This window comes from Carex rostrata, chromosome 2 (genome assembly GCF_964058835.1).
Source record: "Carex rostrata chromosome 2, lpCarRost1.2, whole genome shotgun sequence".
Lineage (NCBI taxonomy): Eukaryota > Viridiplantae > Streptophyta > Magnoliopsida > Poales > Cyperaceae > Carex > Carex rostrata.
Genome location: NC_135919.1, coordinates 16,118,216 through 16,137,128, shown reverse-complemented (window position 1 = coordinate 16,137,128; position 18,913 = coordinate 16,118,216). Strand labels below are relative to the sequence as shown.

The 18,913-nt window shown below is 32.7% G+C and overlaps 1 protein-coding gene and 1 long non-coding RNA gene across 3 annotated transcripts; one reads left to right on the top strand and one right to left on the bottom strand.

Annotated features, from left to right (window-relative positions):
- Positions 1-8,066: 8,066 nt before the first annotated feature.
- Positions 8,067-10,649, top strand: LOC144545562 (Transmembrane amino acid transporter family protein). The gene is made up of 3 exons (XM_078294137.1): positions 8,067-8,410; positions 8,916-9,523; positions 9,869-10,649. The coding sequence occupies exons 1-3, from the start codon at positions 8,131-8,133 to the stop codon at positions 10,406-10,408; spliced, it is 1,428 nt and encodes a 475-aa protein (XP_078150263.1). The 5' UTR covers positions 8,067-8,130; the 3' UTR covers positions 10,409-10,649.
- Positions 10,650-16,172: 5,523 nt separating this feature from the next.
- Positions 16,173-18,430, bottom strand: LOC144550580 (uncharacterized). 2 transcript variants are annotated; one of them, XR_013510506.1, is made up of 4 exons: positions 18,320-18,430; positions 17,651-18,202; positions 17,085-17,185; positions 16,173-16,262 (listed from the first exon to the last, which is right to left on the bottom strand). It is a non-coding gene; the product is annotated as an uncharacterized LOC144550580 (long non-coding RNA). The 2 variants fall into 2 exon arrangements; XR_013510505.1 differs by having other exon boundaries at positions 17,651-18,415.
- Positions 18,431-18,913: the final 483 nt, after the last annotated feature.

The following is an 18,913-nucleotide window of genomic DNA, read 5'->3' as shown; positions in this document are numbered from 1 at the left end:
TATATATATATATATATATATATATATATATATATGAGAGAAAAGAATCTGTATTGAAAGGGCTGTAAGCCTGTAACAATATGTTAGGATATGATAGGATATGATTTGTCTACGCAATACAAGCTTGTGGGCCGAGATTGTTAGATTTCTGGAGCCGTTGCCCGTGGTAACTTTCCGTCCTTTTTTCTTTTACTCAAATATCCATTGGTCAGAATTGGTGTATTTGTTCATCCGAAAATCAATTATAAACAGTACATGAGTTTATAGAGTATAATCTTGAGATCACCACAAAATGAGCTTAATTATAAAATTTATCAGATTAATTTTAAATAATAAATTTAAATTATAAGTAATTTTGTTTACATTTCAAATTTATAATTTTTTTAAATTAATTTAGTATAAAATTCAATAGTTAAAAAAAATGTAAAATTAGCATATTAAAATTAACTTATAAACTTTATTTGTTTTTTACTACTTTGATTTATACTGAATTAATTAAAAAAAATTAAAATTTTGACTTGTAATTGTGTGACTCGAGTAAACCGGTTTCAATAATTTGAATTTATCATTTAAAGTTATTATGATGGATTTTAGAGTTAAGTTCACTCATCTTTGGATGAGATTAAGAAAACCCTAGTTGTACTAAGTTTATGAACTTAATCAGCACATGAGCTTTCTCAAAGAATAAAAGAGAAAAAAAAATTCATGTCCCCGTTTCTCAAAAGTAGTAGTCCGAAGAATTAGACTGAAGACTCCGATTTTGAACTCAAGAACTCGAGAAATTTAATCTGATTTTTTTATTATTTTACTGAGAATTGAGCATCCGAACATATCAGTGTTAATTTAAGTTGCTATATTAATTGACTAATACTGATACTTTTTTTTTCGGTTACAAGACTCTTAAGATCCAAAACTCTCCTAAGAAAACAGACCTCATCAATGTAATAGCTGCAAACAAATCCAACCGAGTCAAACTTAACTCAATTCAAGTTCGAGTTTGAATTAATTTCAAATCGAACTGGTTCAAAAATGAAGGAGGGTTACGAACTAAAAAGAAGAGTTCAAGTTTGATTCGGTGCGATTCGAATCAATTTTGAACCGAATTGGTTTGAAATTGAAACATGATTTAGAACTAAAAAGAAAAGTTTCGAACCGAGTCAGATTCAGTATGAGTTCAATTCAAATCAATTTCGAGCCAAACTAGATTTGATTCATTTCAAAACCGAGCTGGTTTGATTCGTTTCGAACCGAACTCCTTTTCGAATCGAACTCAATCGAATCACAAGCTAGGAGCTTTTTGTGCATCTCTAATTGTATGGTTCAAAGGCCAAACAAATAAGTAGATTTAAAATGTTTGAGAAAAAACTAAAGTACTAATTTATATTCACCAACTACGGTTACAGATTCAGAATTTTAATATAAAAAGGTCTAAGAATATTTTAATCATTTAGGAGAAAGAGTAAATACTATTCATTTTATTCATAAAATAAAATTATACTACTATTATTTTTGAATTGTCAATCTCGATTTTCTAATCCGTACACAAGTGAAGTGCAATTTATTGTAAAAAGGTTGTATGGTGTGCATTTGACCTCGTATATATGGTTGCAGTGCGACAATGCTGATAGCGGTTGACAGTGGCTGTCAAGAGTACAATGGCATATTAGCAGATCTAATTCTCGCTTCTTATTTCTAATTGACTTGAAAAATCTTTCTGTGTTTTTTTTTTCTTTTTCTTTATGATTGAAACCTCTCCGTAGGGGTGTCAATGGCACATTTTTACCCGTTTATCCGATCCGTATCGTATCCGGAAACACGGATAAGGGTAAGATTTTTTTTTTTCCGTTAGCTAATCAGGTACGGGTAAGGGTAATGATTTTTTTCCGTTATCTTACCCGTTTTCATATAAGATAATTTTTAAAAATAAAATTATATATATATAGATATATATTTATATGAAGATGATACATGATACAATAAAATTTTGTATTTTATTAAATTTTCATATTACAAATTAGTTGTATTTATTATTTTTTTTCTTATTTTGAAAAATATTTTATGGAAAGCACAAATTGAAATATTAATGACACTTTTTAATCCGTTTACCCGACCTGTATTGTATTCGAAAAGACGGGTAAGGGTAAAGATTTTTTTTCGTTATCATAATGGGTACGGATATGAAAATATCTCCACCCGACTCGTATCGTACCGATTGACACCCCTACCTCTCCAAGAGAAAAAAAAACAATTTAATTAGAATGTGAACCTTGATGCATTTACATTTTACAAGTTATCCCAACACTCCCAATACTTTAGATAATTTGGTAACAGTATAAAAAAAAAAAAAAAAAAAAAAACTGTTTCTAAACGAGAAGCTTGCATAAAGGCGTACACTGAGAGAATTAAGGAAATTTGAATTGAATAACAAAAAAAAGGGCTTTAATTGGGGCAGTACTACATATTATCAACTGAAAATCTAATAGAGCTAAGTGGGGGCGGTCCAATGTCCGGTTGGAACCATCTAATCCGTACACATAGCTATAAGATTTGTGCGGATCAAATGCGCACGAATCTTGATGCGAATTTGATGGCTCTGAATTCGGTCCGATGTTCATGGTTCGCCGCTTACTCCCTAATAGAGAAGCACAACTTATCACTTGCATCAGATTTAATTGAAGGGGCCTACTCGAAATTTTAAAATCATCCAAGAGAAATAGCCCCCTGGTTCTCCTCTACCCAACAATGTTTGTTATTTCAAAGAGTAACAATGCATGAAGGAATGACAACAAATTATCAAATAAAACACTTAACCTATATAACATTTGTGGTGCAAATGATTGTGAAAATTTTAATTTTTGGTAGATTATGATGGTACAAAAACCCGACATATCGTACACGTATACATCCCTACTCTATGGGGGCACTGATACCACGTTCGTCATTTTCTCAAAGGCAAATATGAAATGGAATCAAATTAAATAAAGTTCCATAAAATTAATTGATTCAATTGGATTCTAATCTTTTAGAATATAGCAATTTGGAACATCACTAAATTTTTTTTTAACCAAATCTTTTAATTGACGATACTGATGAAAAATACTGACTTTGCTATTGAAGTTATTCTGACAAAATAATTCATCAATTCGAGTGCTAATGAGGATTCTCCTTTGTTCTCACAAAACTATTGACGGCATGAACCAAAGAGAACAAATCCGATTATTTAACTAGTCATTATAAATAACTGTAGGCCTAGTACATATAATGTTGAATCTTGCAGGGACATGCACAGCTAGAACTGCGGCATACGGGGCCCGAGAAAAAAAAAATAACAAATTAATAAAAATAAAAACCTGCATGAGATTTCTAGTGGTGTCCTTCCTGATCAACCCAAGAAGGTAGTTTATTGGCAAGAAAAGGAAGGTCAAAGCTCTGGTAATCTCCAACCTCCTGTTACTGTCCCAACAGTAAAAAGGCAACGACTTAATGCTGGTGACTTTAGCCTAGATACCTCTTCCTCTGATTCAGTGACTTAAACCTAAGAAGATTTATCTTCAGTTGAGAAGGAGAGGCTGGACTAGAGAACCTAATGAGCATGGGTGATGTACTTGAAGCCTTGAAGGTAGTGTGGCACTGCTAAGTGCTAACTGTTAGTTGTGTATACTGCTAACTGTTCTCTGTGATGGATAATTTATTTGATGATGGTGCACCACAGGTGCAGTACTGCAGAGAGAGGCACCCAGGTTGTCTCCTAAGGATACGATCATGCGATGTGTGACGACAGTGCACATTTGGTTCATTTGACCCAGCAGCTGCCAGTAAACATCATAATTCTTCAAGTTAAAAAGAGACTCACTACCTCTAGATGAGCTTGATGTGACCTCCTTTGCTCAGCTACTGCCTGGAGCAGCTCGGCATGGATTGAAACAAAAGAATCAAAAAGAAGAAATTCAAGGCAAACGATCAACAATTAATGGTCTTACTAGCCTCCCTCTCTGATAAGCAAGATTTAATAAGGCACAATAATTACCATTTATGAATAAATTGGTATATATAACCTACGGAAGTCAAAAAAAAAAAATTCAGATCCAGTCAAAGTGCCTGAATGAGATCTGTACCGTTTATATTAATCTGGCACGAACATCAAATGCCCGTGCATCTAAGCCAGGTCCGAATAGAAATTGCTCAGCTGGGACTCAGGTAAATGTGGTGCCTGAGGGGATGCTCATTCAGAAAGAAAAAAAAAAGAAGCGGATAAACTGATGGATGAGATATGGAGACGCCAGTTATGCAGTTATGTCAATATCAGGAGATCAAATCAGATGAGCAGATCATGAAGATCACATTACGTTGAATTTGATTTTGAGGGTCTTAATTAAATTTGTATAATTTCTCTTATGTTGTTTTTGTCTAGTTAAAAGGGTTATTGATTTTTTTTTTTTTAGGGTTTTTGATTTTTGTTATTGATTTAATTTGTTGATAGGTTACTTCCTGGTTTGATAGTACTATTAACTGATAGGTATCAGGAAATAGCCATGGCGTGGGGGTAATCATAATTTGAGTTCTTTTTTCTTTTGTTAATTAAACTCATGTAATTTTGGTTTCTATAGAAATAAAAATTGGGCAATGCCACTCTTCTCAAGAAAAAAAACTAACCATTATAAAGACTAGGGGAATTTTAACATAAAAATAGAAAGCATCAAAAACTTGGAACTTCCAAAATTAAGAATATAAGAATTATTCGGGATTAAGAAGTAGCACAAACCTTGTATGATAAGCAACATTATCCGTATAACAACTAATTGTTCTCGCTTAATACAAAGACAGCGCACGCCACCTGTAATTCATGCAAGAGGCATTTTAATTAATAGATCTGTGGTCAATTAATTACTAGAAACTCATTCGGTGGTAGCCGAATCTGATCCAATATTCTTTCCTCTTTTAAGGTTTCCTTTTGTTTAGAGATAACTCATTTTAAGGTTTTAATGAATTATAAAGTATAATTAAACTTCACTCGTAAATGGTTAGGGCATCTGGTTCTTCTAATTAATTGATTAACTACCAATCGGAGTACTGTAATGAGAGAACTATACAGATATATATGGGTGCTGATGTTAACACAATTTGTTTTCTTATCAACACTGTGTTTTTACGAATTCTACTTTTTGGTCGTTAATTTTCCATTCAAAATATACTGTGCGCTCTCCTATTTCATCGTAGTGTTCCTTATAAGCTATATAATTTCTTTAATTGGTAGATTTTTTTTCTGTAAATATAGTGCTTTTTGGAAGGAAAAAATAAAGAAATGCAAAATAAAAGAATGTATTCATGTTAAAATAAATTATGATATGAACAGTGATGGGATTCAAAACGTTTAACGGATCAGATCCTTTACAAATTTCAGATAGACCAATCACACGGTCACAAGTCAAGTAAGTTCAAGAAAATAATACAAGGATTGGTGCAATTCACTGGGACTGATATGGAAGCATTATCAAGCAAGGTTCCAACATGTAAGATGGGATTAAAAGAAGAAAGAAATATAATTAATTTGATTCAGGCTGTGGCAGAAGGCGGTGTTTTAATTAGAATAATCGTTATGTTTTATATTTAAATAATTTTGTACATGAGTTTTATTTCCTTTCAGTTTTGATCAGTAACCTTGCTGATTAAGTTTTGTGATTTTAAGTTTTTTTTTTTTTTTTTTTAAATTTTGGACAACAATTCAAATAATCTCTGCATGCTGCAGCGGCTCCGCCTGAACTCCACCATAAGCTGCCTCATACTCCTGGAATTGGAACTCCAAAGCATCTGGAGTTCCACCAGTTCCTTCTATGTCGCCGTTGAGCATGTTCAAACTCCCCTTTGTTCTTCCTTGCAAGATCTTGTCGCCTTGAAATCGCCTCCTTAACCGGTCCTCTTACTTGGATCCGCTCCCGATTATAACCCTCCAAGTACATATTAAAATGGAGAACAAGATGAACAGTTTGGATCAGTTATTTGGGTTTTGAATCTGGTGATTTATAGTCTAATGTACAAAAATGCCTATGCATTTAGCCTTACTATATATATATATATATATAGACACACACACACACACACACACACAGATGGGCTATGGTGCAGTGCAACGTATAGTCTCTTTTGTACATTAGACTATAAATCACCGAATTCAAAGTTCAAATGACCGATCCAAACTATTCATCTTATTCTCCATATTAATATGTGTTTGGAGACCAAATTTTACATTTTAAAAAAAAAATTACTATTTTTTTAGATTTATTGAAAATCGTTGTTTTCAGACAAATCTGGACCATAAAAATACAGTGATTTTCAATAAATCTAAAAAAATAGTAAAATTTTTCCAAAAAATATAAAATTTCGTCTCAAAATACATATTAATATGAAAAAAAAAATTAACGGTTTGGATCGGTTATTTGGACTTTGAATCCGGTGATTTATAGTCCAATGTACAAAAGAGACTATACATTGCAATGCACCGTAGCCCATCTCTATATATATATTAACATAAAATTTGCTCTTTCTACTAAAATATCTGAAAATTGTTTAATCTCTATTATAAATACAAAATTATACAACTTTAGTTTGCAACATTTAAAATCTCTCCGTTCAATTAGGTGGAAGGGGACGAATGTGGGGGTACATAATGGCAAAAGAGAGAATACTTATCGAACTATAAAATGATACTCCATGCACACATGCCACCGGTGAAGGAAGAGCAACTACCAGTCCAAGTGTTATCCGACAAGTATAATAGATAGAACACACAAGTTTAGGATTCATATTAATCCCAAATTGTAGGAGCAAAATAAATTCGGATTCCATTGGAATAATCTAACAACGTCAGAAAATGGTCCCTCAGCATTGAATTAGAAGGAACTCTCTGCACCAAGTTATTCTATTACAAGATTTTAAACAAATTTAAAATATAAAATCAAGAAAAAAAAAGATTCATTTCGTTATAACTACAGGCGGAGTCAAATTTTCAAGCTGTAGGTCAAACATGAATAAAGAGTAATCATATAAATTTTTCATGTATGGAGGTCAATTTTACATGTATATTTTTTTTTAATATGAATGTGATCAATTGACCATATATGTTAAATGTGCATATGCCTTTGATTATACCAATAAGGCTGTTCGGCAACACAACTAGGATTAAATCTTAATCCATGTTAAAGAACCGATGTTGAGTTGTCTTAATTAATGGGTGAAAGTTAAGGAAGCTAAAAGAAGGAATAAAGGTGTCTTAAGGTTCGGACAAGGAATTAAGATCCAGATAAAAAGAGGATAAAGAAAGTGATCTTAATCCTCGCTAAGAAACTAGTATTCAGTAAAATTAAGCAGCTATAAAAGTTAAAAATTAAAAAATCCTTAAGGCTTAAGGCTTAATTCCTCCTTACTTAAACAGCACCAATGCGACCTGTAATCCACTGGGAAAAACAAAGTATTCTAAACTATAGTATATCAGACATGTGAGATATTGAGTTTCTTAATTAGCTTTTGAACAGTATAATTTGGTCAACCTCCGAAAAAACAAGATACAAATATACAATCCAAATTTCACAATTTAATTAAAAACAAATTGACTGCTTATTTTTGAGTCAATGCTAATTAATGCATATTTTTACTAGTCGGAGAGGATATGGCTAGTTTGCTAAGCATCCTTTTCTAAGGTATAATGGGACACTTCACAAAATGAACCAAAGAAAGCTAGTCGAATATATAAAACATCAATTTGGTTATTCGAGGATAGATCGCGCGGTGAGAGAGAATGTACACGTCTAAGCAACCAAAAACACATGCAAAGGAATAAAGGATCAAGTGATGACAACAAGAATCGTTTTCATTCCCCTCAAATTGCTTGCCTAATTCCTTTCATAACTCTTGGCCTGCTGGCCGTAAAAAAAAATTCCTTTATGCTACTGGCCTATACGCATCTAAGATCTCTTCATATTCCTCAAATATTGGTATCCTCGTCACACCTCAATATTTATTCTAGTTTTGTAACTCCATTAGCACACTATAAATACCGAACCGTGCTTATCCATTTCCTCATAAACCTCCTACAATTCAGTTTATATACTTTCAGAGACCCATATTTAAACGCACATGGCTGTTACAACCAGGACAAATAGTTGTAATAATTGGTATTCATGTCTAACACTGAACCATCATCAAGTAGCGAGCGAGTCGGTACATGGAGCCAGATTTGCACAGGCCCGTCTTGCAGAGAAGTACAGTACGAAGTGTTCTGTTTGTGTGGAAGAGAACAAGGAATGCAAGTGTACAGATCATACAAGTCGGGTTGCGATTGCTGTAACTGAGCATCATGTCAAGCGTAGCAGCTCTTTTACTCACTCTGTGATCAACATGATCGGAATGCTTATAGGTATAACATAGCATATATAACATAAAACACAAATTAAATAACCACAGAAACATTGTTAGCAATACAAAGTTAGGTAATATAAATGGTAGAATGATAATATATATAACACAAATACTGTTGAAAATAAGTCATGAATGTTTGGTAGATATCATTTGCTTACATATCTGACATAGTAATTACAGAGAAATGTGTCCCAAATGGACAATATCATTCAAAAATAGTTATATCTATATTTATGCCATATTGTGGATTTGTGTCTAGGTTAAATTTGACAACAATTTCATCGAGGAGTGGAGCTAGACTTTCAAACTATGGGGGTTAAACGTGCAATGGGGGTGAATTATATAAAATTTCCATACTAAAAATGAAGTCAATTATATAGTTCATAAATTACATAGAAAATAATACATAAATATAAAAAAAATTAAAAAAAATAGGGGTCCCCCTTTCATTGTTCATGCCACTGCCCCTGATTTCGTCAATACATTTTTTTCTTTTCATTTAGGACTTGGGCAACTCTCGACCCCTTATGCACTAGAGAATGGAGGTTGGGCCTCAGCATTCCTACTAATAGGCCTAGGCATCATGTGTGCATACACTTCACACATCATAGGCAAATGCCTTGACAAAGATTCCAGCTCGAAAAGTTACCAAGACCTTGGAGAGCAAGCATTTGGAACCAAAGGTAGGGTTCTGGCCTCCACATTCATTTACCTAGAAATCTTCTTTGCGCTCGTGTCATACACCATTTCTCTCAGTGATAACCTACCGTTGGTGTTTGCTGGAGTGCACATGAACCTGCCTTATTTGCATATATCTACTGCTCAACTTCTAACAGTTATAGCGGTTTTGGTAGCACTTCCTAGTGTTTGGTTGAGAGATCTTTCTACAATATCTTTTCTCTCTTTCGGCGGAATATTGATGTCATTCCTCATATTTGCGATGGTGCTGTCGACTGCAGCCTTTGGTGGTGTCAGTGCCAACCAAAGCATTCCCGTGCTTCAGTTGCGAAAAATTCCTGTAATTTCTGGCTTGTATGCCTTTAGTTATGCCGGGCATATTGTTTTCCCTAATATATACACTGCCATGAAAGACCCTTCCAAGTTCACCAAGGTAACTTTTAACCTAATCATTTGCCATTATAATATCAATTACTTGCATTCCTAATCTATGACTATTAATCACAGTAGAGTGTTTTCAGGGAAAAAAAGAAGAAAAAAAACAGAGACACACATACCAACAGGATAAAATTAACATTACAAATTCTTTTGGAGAATACAACTAATGACAAAGTGGATATACCCAGTATTCAATTTGCAAAGAGCAACTAACAAAACATTTTTATATGGAAACTGATGAAATACTTGACTATTTAGTCCAAAACATTTTTGTGGTATTTTTCTATTTATCAAGACAATATCCAAACTTGACACCTTTCACCCCGATTTAATTATACAGGTCTCAATCACAAGCTTCACAATTGTCACAATCCTCTACACATGTCTAGCCTTCACAGGTGCAAAACTCTTTGGTCCATCTGTCAGCTCCCAGATAACCCTAAGCATGCCACCTCATCAAATCGCCACAAAAATCGCACTATGGGCCACTGTTCTCACCCCTATGACCAAATATGCACTCGAGTTTGCACCGTTTGCTATTCAACTGGAGCAAAACCTCCCACCCTCGATGGGTCGCTGGTCTCGCACACTCATTCGGGGAAGTGTTGGGTCAATTCTGTTGCTTCTAATACTTGCACTTGCTCTCTCTGCCCCATATTTCCAGTATGTCCTGAGCCTGACAGGTTCTTTAGTAAGTATTGGCATCTCAGTGGTTTTTCCCTCTGCTTTTTACCTGAAGATCTGCCGGAGACAGTTGCCAAAGTCTGTGGTGGTGCTAAATTTACTAATTATAATTTTTGGGATGATAATTGGAATTATTGGAACCGTTTCATCGTCAAGGTCACTAATTCAGAGCATACAGAGAGGAAAATCTTCTTGATTATGATTGAGAAAATGAAGCTTGCATATATGATAATATGGCCGAATATATTCCGCTTTCCTTTTTTGCCTTTTAGATTAGAATTAGAAGCTTGAGCCGACTTCTGGTATGGAATAAAAAATGGATACTATGTTTGTATGCATGTGTAAAGAAGTTGATTCGTATTCCAATCATCCAATGTAATGGGAAAGAGAACATATTCCTATTTACATTATTTGCCAGTCATATATATTATTCCTTTTCTATTCTTGTTTCTGTATGTTAATTCCAATGTAATGGGAAAGATAATCTTTTCCTTTAATTTGCTCATCATATCTTATTATTTGCTCGCCAAATAGCTAGCAAGGAAATAAATGTTGTCAAACGATTGACTGCATCAGAGAATAGAATTTTTCTTAACATCAATCCAAATATAAAATTGGGGTTTGGTTGCAGACTTAGCCTTTCTTTTAGTCAGTTTATTACTGTAGTTCTTTAGTCAGTTTATAATTTTACTGTATTTTTATTAATTATTGCTTGGCAGCTATCTTCCTTTGTAAAATGTAAATTAATCTTCGGTTAGCAAATATTTTTCTTGTTTAGAAGAATTAGCTTCAACATTTAAGCCTTAAGCCCCTCCTCAACATTTTCAACATCATTCAAATATAAGCTCCACAATTTAGCAACAAATGGGGACTCGGTGTTGACTAGATTGACTCTGACAGAGATCTGCTATTCCAATTTAATGGGCCGATCTTGATATTACAGGCCATGATTGTAAAACTTCATTTGTTGGTTTTGTACCTTTTTAGGAGATTTAGCTCAACATGAGACTGCTAATTTCTTATTGTAAATTCACTGCAAGCCCATCTGGGAGGACCGCAGACCTCTATGCTTTCGTTAAACAGGAGAATTAAAACCGGCCTCCGGTATCCCTACTTTCATTAGCTGCATCCTGCATTTGGTTTTGGCAAGGAAAACAAGTAAGAAAATAATCGACACTAATTAGTTAAAAAAAATTATAGAGTTCACTTTTTATTTAAATTTTTTGGCAAGATCTGTAAACAGATGGAACACAAAAATATTTCGGTATCTCAAATTTTAACTTATTTAAATTTGAGTTAAATCAAGGATCTATCAGTTTGAGTCTGCTTTTTGTTCCCTTTTGAAATTAATATAACAATAAATACTAAATAATTCCTATGTAATTTTAGGTGAATTTGCAATTACTAAAATTTTATTGATCACATAATATAAAATGTTGAGAAAACTTAAGTTCTTTATATATACATATATATATATATCAAGGTTCTAAATAACGTTTATCGCGTCACAGCGGGAATCCTACAAAAAAAACTATAGCGAAAGCTATGTCACATAGGGTTTTTTTTATTTTTATAAAAATTATATCATATATTTGTACTAAATATCAACATTATCTAAGTCTCATAAAATAATAAATAACATCAAATTGATTAAAAAAATTATAATATTCATATTGAACCAATACAAAATTCAAATTGCAACTCAAAATATCCATAGTAATACTAATATTATAAACTATCAATCTTTTTCTATTCAAAATATATTCAGCATCATGACATAATCTATCTTCTTTCTATTTAAATTTCAAAATAACCTAGACATCATGACATAATTAACTATCTTAATCTATTCAAAATATTCAAACTACCATATAGTAAGTATTATTTAGTTACTTCAAGAAATATCTTAATATATTCAATCTGAGCCTTTATTTAAAGCCCATATAAATTGAAAAGAAAAAAAAAACTCATGTTGCATAGCACGCTGTAGTTTCTTTATTTGATTTTGTTTGATGGATCTCTCATTTAACAATTAATAGTTTATAAAGCTTAGTACGTCAATTGCAAAAAAAAAAAAAAAAAAAAAAACACGGTTAAAATCCAATTTGAGCCTTTTTTTTAAAACCCATATAAATTGAAAAAAAAAAAAAAAAAACAGCTCATGTTGCATAGCGGGCGCTATAGCAGACCGCTATTATCACTATAGCGTCTGTAGTTCAAATAGTGTATTTTGATGCCATAACTTAGCGTGTATATGTATATGTATATGTACATATGTATATATATACATATATTCTAAGTGTGCCAAATTGAGTCGACCTCAACCAGCCAATTCAGATGCTATTGAACAGATTGAACTCAAGAGCGTGCCAAATTGGTGCTAAGTTAAAGTCCACTACAAAACGAGTCACTCTTTATGAGCTAAAGTAGCAGCTTTAGTTTAGACTTTCAGACTGTTAATTAACAATGATTAGCTTTTTAATAGCTTTACAGACAATTTATAGTATTTTATTTCTCTTCATGGAACATAGATGTAAACCTCGTGGCTTGTGTGTGTGTGTGTGTGTGTGTGTGTTGTGTTTGTGTGTGTTTAATAGCTTTTTAATAGCTTTAAGACTATACACACGGATGATGTAAACCTCGTGGCTTGTGTGTGTGTGTTTAATATTTAACAATTTCGTTTGTCAAGGTACATAAGCGTTGAGAAATATATTAATATTTGACCTCTGTGCATTTTTACCAACTGACGAAAGGTCAACCTTCAACCGTGTGAAAATCAACCGGTGTGAAAGGTATGACAAAATCAGGGAGAAATAAAATAGTATTTTACTTTGGAATCAGGCTTTATAGTCAATGATAACAATACATTAAATAAATACAAAGTTTAACTCGGCTTAATTCTTGATTTCCAATACGCGGCAATGACACAAGGAAAGATATGTATAGCGACACCGTACCGCACAATTTCCTGTTGAAAGATTTTGGGCGGAGGAAACAGGAAAGAGAGAACTTCTAATGTTTTTTTTTTTTTTTTTTTTTGAAAAATAGACATAAATGCCCTTCTTTTATATAGAACTTCTAATGTTTCATTGATCTTCACGCCATTTAAATCCAAAGGTGGATGGCGTGCTCAAACATTTCTCCGCTGTCGAGGATAAAAAGCCGAGATTTTAATTAACTAGCAATTAAGACGCGCTCTGCAGCCTCTGCTGCGTCTCACATTCTCCAAATAAAAGTTGATTAAAGACCTTATAACAATTTGCACAAAGATATGAACACATAGTATAATAAATTATAGAGAAATTTAGTTATAACCCCATCAAAACTTGTCTTTTTTTATATTTCCCCATCACAATTCAAAATTTAGTTATATCCCATCAAAACTATACTTTTTTATTTATATCCCCATTTCATCATTTAACTATTTAAAATTTAAAATTAATATTATTAAAAAACTTGAAAAGACGATTTTGCCCCTAAATAATCAGGTGCTAACCATTCCTTTTCTTTTTTCCTGCCTCTCTACCCTTCCGTTTCTTTTCCATTTCTCTTCACATTGATCCTTTCGTTTCTTTTTCTTGCCTCTCTGCCCTTCGTCAAGTATCGTGCTTCTTTCTTTGGAGTCCGCTATTTACAATTTGAATATCGAAAAGACAGTGGGTCATATGGTAACATTTCTTCCATGCCTCTGACAGATCTCTCTCTCTATTTACCAGTATGTACCAATGATTCAAAATTAACTGGTATGACCGAGCATATTTACTGGTACGACACAGTAGACTTGAAACTCTTTACTAGCTACTCTCAATAACCACCATTTAAGATAATTCAGTTGCTTGCCGTTTCATTCATACTTATTGATTGTTTTAATAAAAAACGTCACAGTGAAGACATTACATGAATAGTAATTGTAGAAAAAAATGAAAAAAGCTTGAAAAGAAAAAAAAAAAATACAACAACTACCCACTCTATTCAATTTCCTATGTGCATTAACAAAGAAAACGGATCAATATTGTTTGAATCTTCGTCCATCATATACAATTTTTGTGAGAGGGAGAAGAAAGAAAAGGATTGAGAGGAGAACCCAGTTGAGATGTCCAATGGTAAGCAAAACAACTCAAAATTGCAACAAGAAAGCAACAAATGGATTTTTCTTAAAAAAAAAAAGAAAGAAAAAGTTCATATCTAACAGTGGAATAGAATAATTTATTGCTGAATTAAAAAAAAAACTGATAAAAGTTTCATACCGTAGATCAGATTAATTGAATTAGGTAGAGAAAAAATGAGGGAGAGGGAGCATCGGAACAAACGTGGGAAAAAGAAAAAAAAATGAAGGTTCAGCGGGAAGGAAATTAGCGTGAAGAGAAAGAAAAGGAAGGGACTAGCACCTGATTATTTAGGGGCAAAATCATCTTTTCAAGTTTTTTAATAATATTAATTTTAAATTTTAAATAGTTAAATGATGAAATGGGGATATAAATAAAATAGTAGAGTTTTGACGGGGATATAACTAAATTTTGAATTGTGATGGGGAAATATAAAAAAAGACAAGTTTTGATGGGGATATAACTAAATTTCTCTAAATTATATATGCCAGATTCAAATCCAAGTCAAGGACGAAAAGAAAAGAATCAAAAAGAGAAAAAAAAAATGTGTTCTCTGTTGAAGCCCGATAAGAATGTAGAGTAGGGTTAAAATCGGGTAAATATATTAAGATAGCAGTTTTTATTTCATGCAGCGCACTAAGCCAGTAACCATATCTGGTATTGTTTTGATTCTATAGTCCGTGCACTATCTTAAGCCAAAACTGCTCTGTTAAAATATTTTTATCCTTAGAATGCGATATGCATTTACAGCACAACTTACAACTACAACATATATAAGATACAATGAAGAGTCTAATGTACAAACCGATTGATAGTTCCATGCTTAATGCTTAATTCTAGATCTCTACTTACATCAGTTGAATACATCTTTTCTAATCACTAAGAACAAAATAGCAATCTTTATTCGTTCTACCAAATTAATGCATTTTTTCTCATCACAGAGAAAAAAAAGACAATAGAATTTTTCTCTGACCAAATAAATCAAATCTACGGTATCCTTGAACAATTCCATAACAATACTATTTTGTTAATTTCCTCTACCTAAATATCACCTACAAATTCACACTTTGGAGTTTGGACTGTATTTAGCACTTGCATTATAGAAATAACAGCTTTCTTATTGCTTCACTATACCTTTCATGCATCATGCTGATTTTCGCACAACTGTGAAGGCTCCGTCAGGAAGCATCGCAGCAACCAGAATCAACACAAGTCATAATTAAATTTCAAACAATTCAATAACTAATTCAAAGTTCTCTCAAAATTATGCCAAATATTTGCAAAAAAACACTCAATAGTTTAAGTTTTTTAAAAACCAAGCCAGGTTAGAATGTGTGGCACTCATGGAATTATACTATATCCTAAGACAAATTTTATTTGCAAATAATACCTTCAAACTAATCTGATGAAAAGATATATTCAATTAAATGGGACAATTTCAGCTCTACCATTAATGTGTTCTGTATTTTCTCCAAATCAAAATAATCAAGCTGAAACTAAACAAATTAAGAATATTCCTATGTTGGCTTCAAGCTTCTATGTTGTAGGCATAACATATTTGGTTGGGTCCGAGGTGACAAAATCAGGAGCAATATAGTCAGTTTATAAACTCAAGCTTGTATGATGTCGGTATAAAATATTTCGTTGGGTCTGAGATGACAAAATCAGGGGGATAATATAGTCATTTTTGCTTTCAAGGTTTGGTGCCTTTTTAAATAGCCCGAAAGAGTGTATGTCATCCTTCGCAAATATTATGGAACTCTGAGTTTATATCAAAGCCTTGTTTTATCAATGATTATAACTTACAGAGAATTGAAGAACTTCACCAATATAGTGAAAGTGAAAAACCGACGAAATCCTTTCCACGGTCATTGTGAGCAGGTGCGCTGAGCTTACGACAGCCTCCAGAAGCCCTCCCCCAATTCGGTACCTCCGTCTTTGGGACTGAAAGTATGAATTAAAAATTATTACTCTTTGTTTTTACTTCATGAATTAAAAGCATATTCATTTTTTAAGAACAACAACACAAATCACTTAACAAATTAGAAGTTTACTAAATTAGTTACTAACAACCCAAGTTTCTTAGAAGCACACTAAATTAATGTGTCTAGAAGTATGTATATTTTGATTAGGTTGAGGTTGGTTGTATGAAAAATCATTCAATTTATGATAAATAACAACAAAAATCACTTAATTCCTGAAAAATAAATAACAACAGTTGGAAATATATGTTAGATGAACTAACGTAGAACTTGAAAGTACCCTCTCTCTCACCTTGACTTTGTATGTCCTCTTCATTTTTTATACCTCATCATTTAAACCTCCTATACAAATTAAGCATTAATTCAATAATCTGAAAGCTAGAATAAGAGACATCTGGCCAATATATAACTAATCAATTAATTCCGCAGTTCGTCATAAAGTTTCTTCAAAGACCTAATGAATTAACCATAATAACAACTAATCCTTACATTACAACTAACAGGGTCAGAAAAAGTTTCTCTTCTAATTGAGACTCAACGTAAGAAAAATTCAGTAGTATTCCATTAATTGAATGTATAAGATATTCGCTTGTAAATACAAAAACCCTTTTATTCACTTAATGAAGCATATTTTAAGTATAATTATTAAGCAACTATTTTTGGATCAAACAGAGGCACTGCATATTTTTTATGCAAATCTAAACAGTACTTGCTTCCAGTTGTATGTAGAAGAACACTTTGTAGGATGCTATTAAGGGTACATAACTTTATTTAAATATGGTACCTCTTCTCCAGATCTTGAAGAACTGCTGAGCTGCTACTTTCTGCATTATTGTTCAAGGAGGAGTCTTATTGGTGCTCTTGCTAATTCAATTAATATTAATCCTGATAACATGTGCTGAAGTTGTTAGATTCTGCAATTAGGAGCAAACATGACTTGGAGAAATTTGAGACTAATTTCCCTTTATTATTTATTTTTTTAATTTTGGAATAAAAAAAAGGCGCATTACCCCCCACCAGTTCCCTTTACCATCAAAGAAATATTTTTACACTGATTTTTCAAAGCCAAAACTTGTTCATCTGGTACTGGTCAGCTCCAAGCCAATGTGTTATTTTTGAAGATCTAAATAAATATTTTGGTACTGTACTATAAAATACTATCAACATAATGGTACAATCCTAGTAACCCGGTCTGACTTTTCAGTAGGTCAATTGTACTCGTTGTCTCACGAAATAGTGTTTCTATTAATAATCAAACCACCACACCTAATTGGATCACTAACAGCTCTATTTAACTACACATGAAATCAAATATAAAACATTATGCGAAAATAAACAACCTATTTTTACCATAGAAAGCATGTGTTACAGATATATCAAATACAGAGCACAACAGTGTTAATATATCTATTATGCACCTTTTCAAGTCTCTCCTTCACCATCTCAAGAGATAGTGGTAACTGGTAAGTATTACCGTACATCAAATTTGTATGCCATAACAGTCTAGCACATAAAGTGCTAACCTCACACCATCAGATACAAATTTTGACCTTCACAGAATCATCTACCTGCTTGATGAAAAACAATTTTACCACTATTGAATCATTATTCATACTGTCGTACAATTAAGTACAATGATAATTAAATCAATTGCCCTCATAGAATTATAAATTTATAATTGATCTTAGGATCAGTATCACCGAAAATGAAAAAAAAAAAAAAAAAAAATTCTTCTCCAACTGGGTAACCCACTGAGAAAAATATTCCAAATTAGACATTTTATTAGAATTAGAATATATGGGAAAATAATAGTTCAATAACAATAGAAAAAATAGATACATGGAAACAAACAATATAGAAAGTCATACCGTGACAAATATTCTTCAGAGCTGCTCCCTTTCCCTGGTAAAATTGAAAAAAGATAAAATTGAAAATTTTAGTAACAATGACTCACCTACTCGTCATTAGTTGTAAAGAGGGCAAAAACATCAAACATTGAAAATAATGATGTTAAATTACCTTCTTGACCACAATTTTTGAGTGAATTCTTCTGGTATATTTCCACTTTTTCTATTGGCCCAATTTTCTGCATGACATTAGGAACTCCAATTAAAATTGCACTATTCTACCATTTCAGTTGAAGTACAACTTAAGACTATATATACCTCTATGTAACTAAATCAATTAGGAAAAGAAGAGAGCGCGATAATGTCATAATCTCGGAAGTACGTCTAACGTTTAGGCAATGTTTGAAAGTGCTCACAGAACTTCTTTTTCAACACAAGTACGTCTAACGTTTTCTTATTGGCATCCTTTCCCCTCTTTTTTATTAACCCCTTAATTTCATGATCTCGGAAGCCTAGCAACTCATACAACTCGTCGAGTCTGTAATTTCCATTACTGGATCCCCCGAAATAGGCAAATCCTATAAACAACTCAAATCCTCCAGCGTAACTATAGTTTATTTGACTTGTCAGTAAGAAATACAAAAAAAAAATTATTTGAATTAGTTAATACCTGTCATCTCTCCGAAGAAAGATAAAAGGTGTGCGTCTCCAGACGCCACCACTCGATAAGTCCATGAACAGGGGCTGCATCGAGAGCCATATCGGG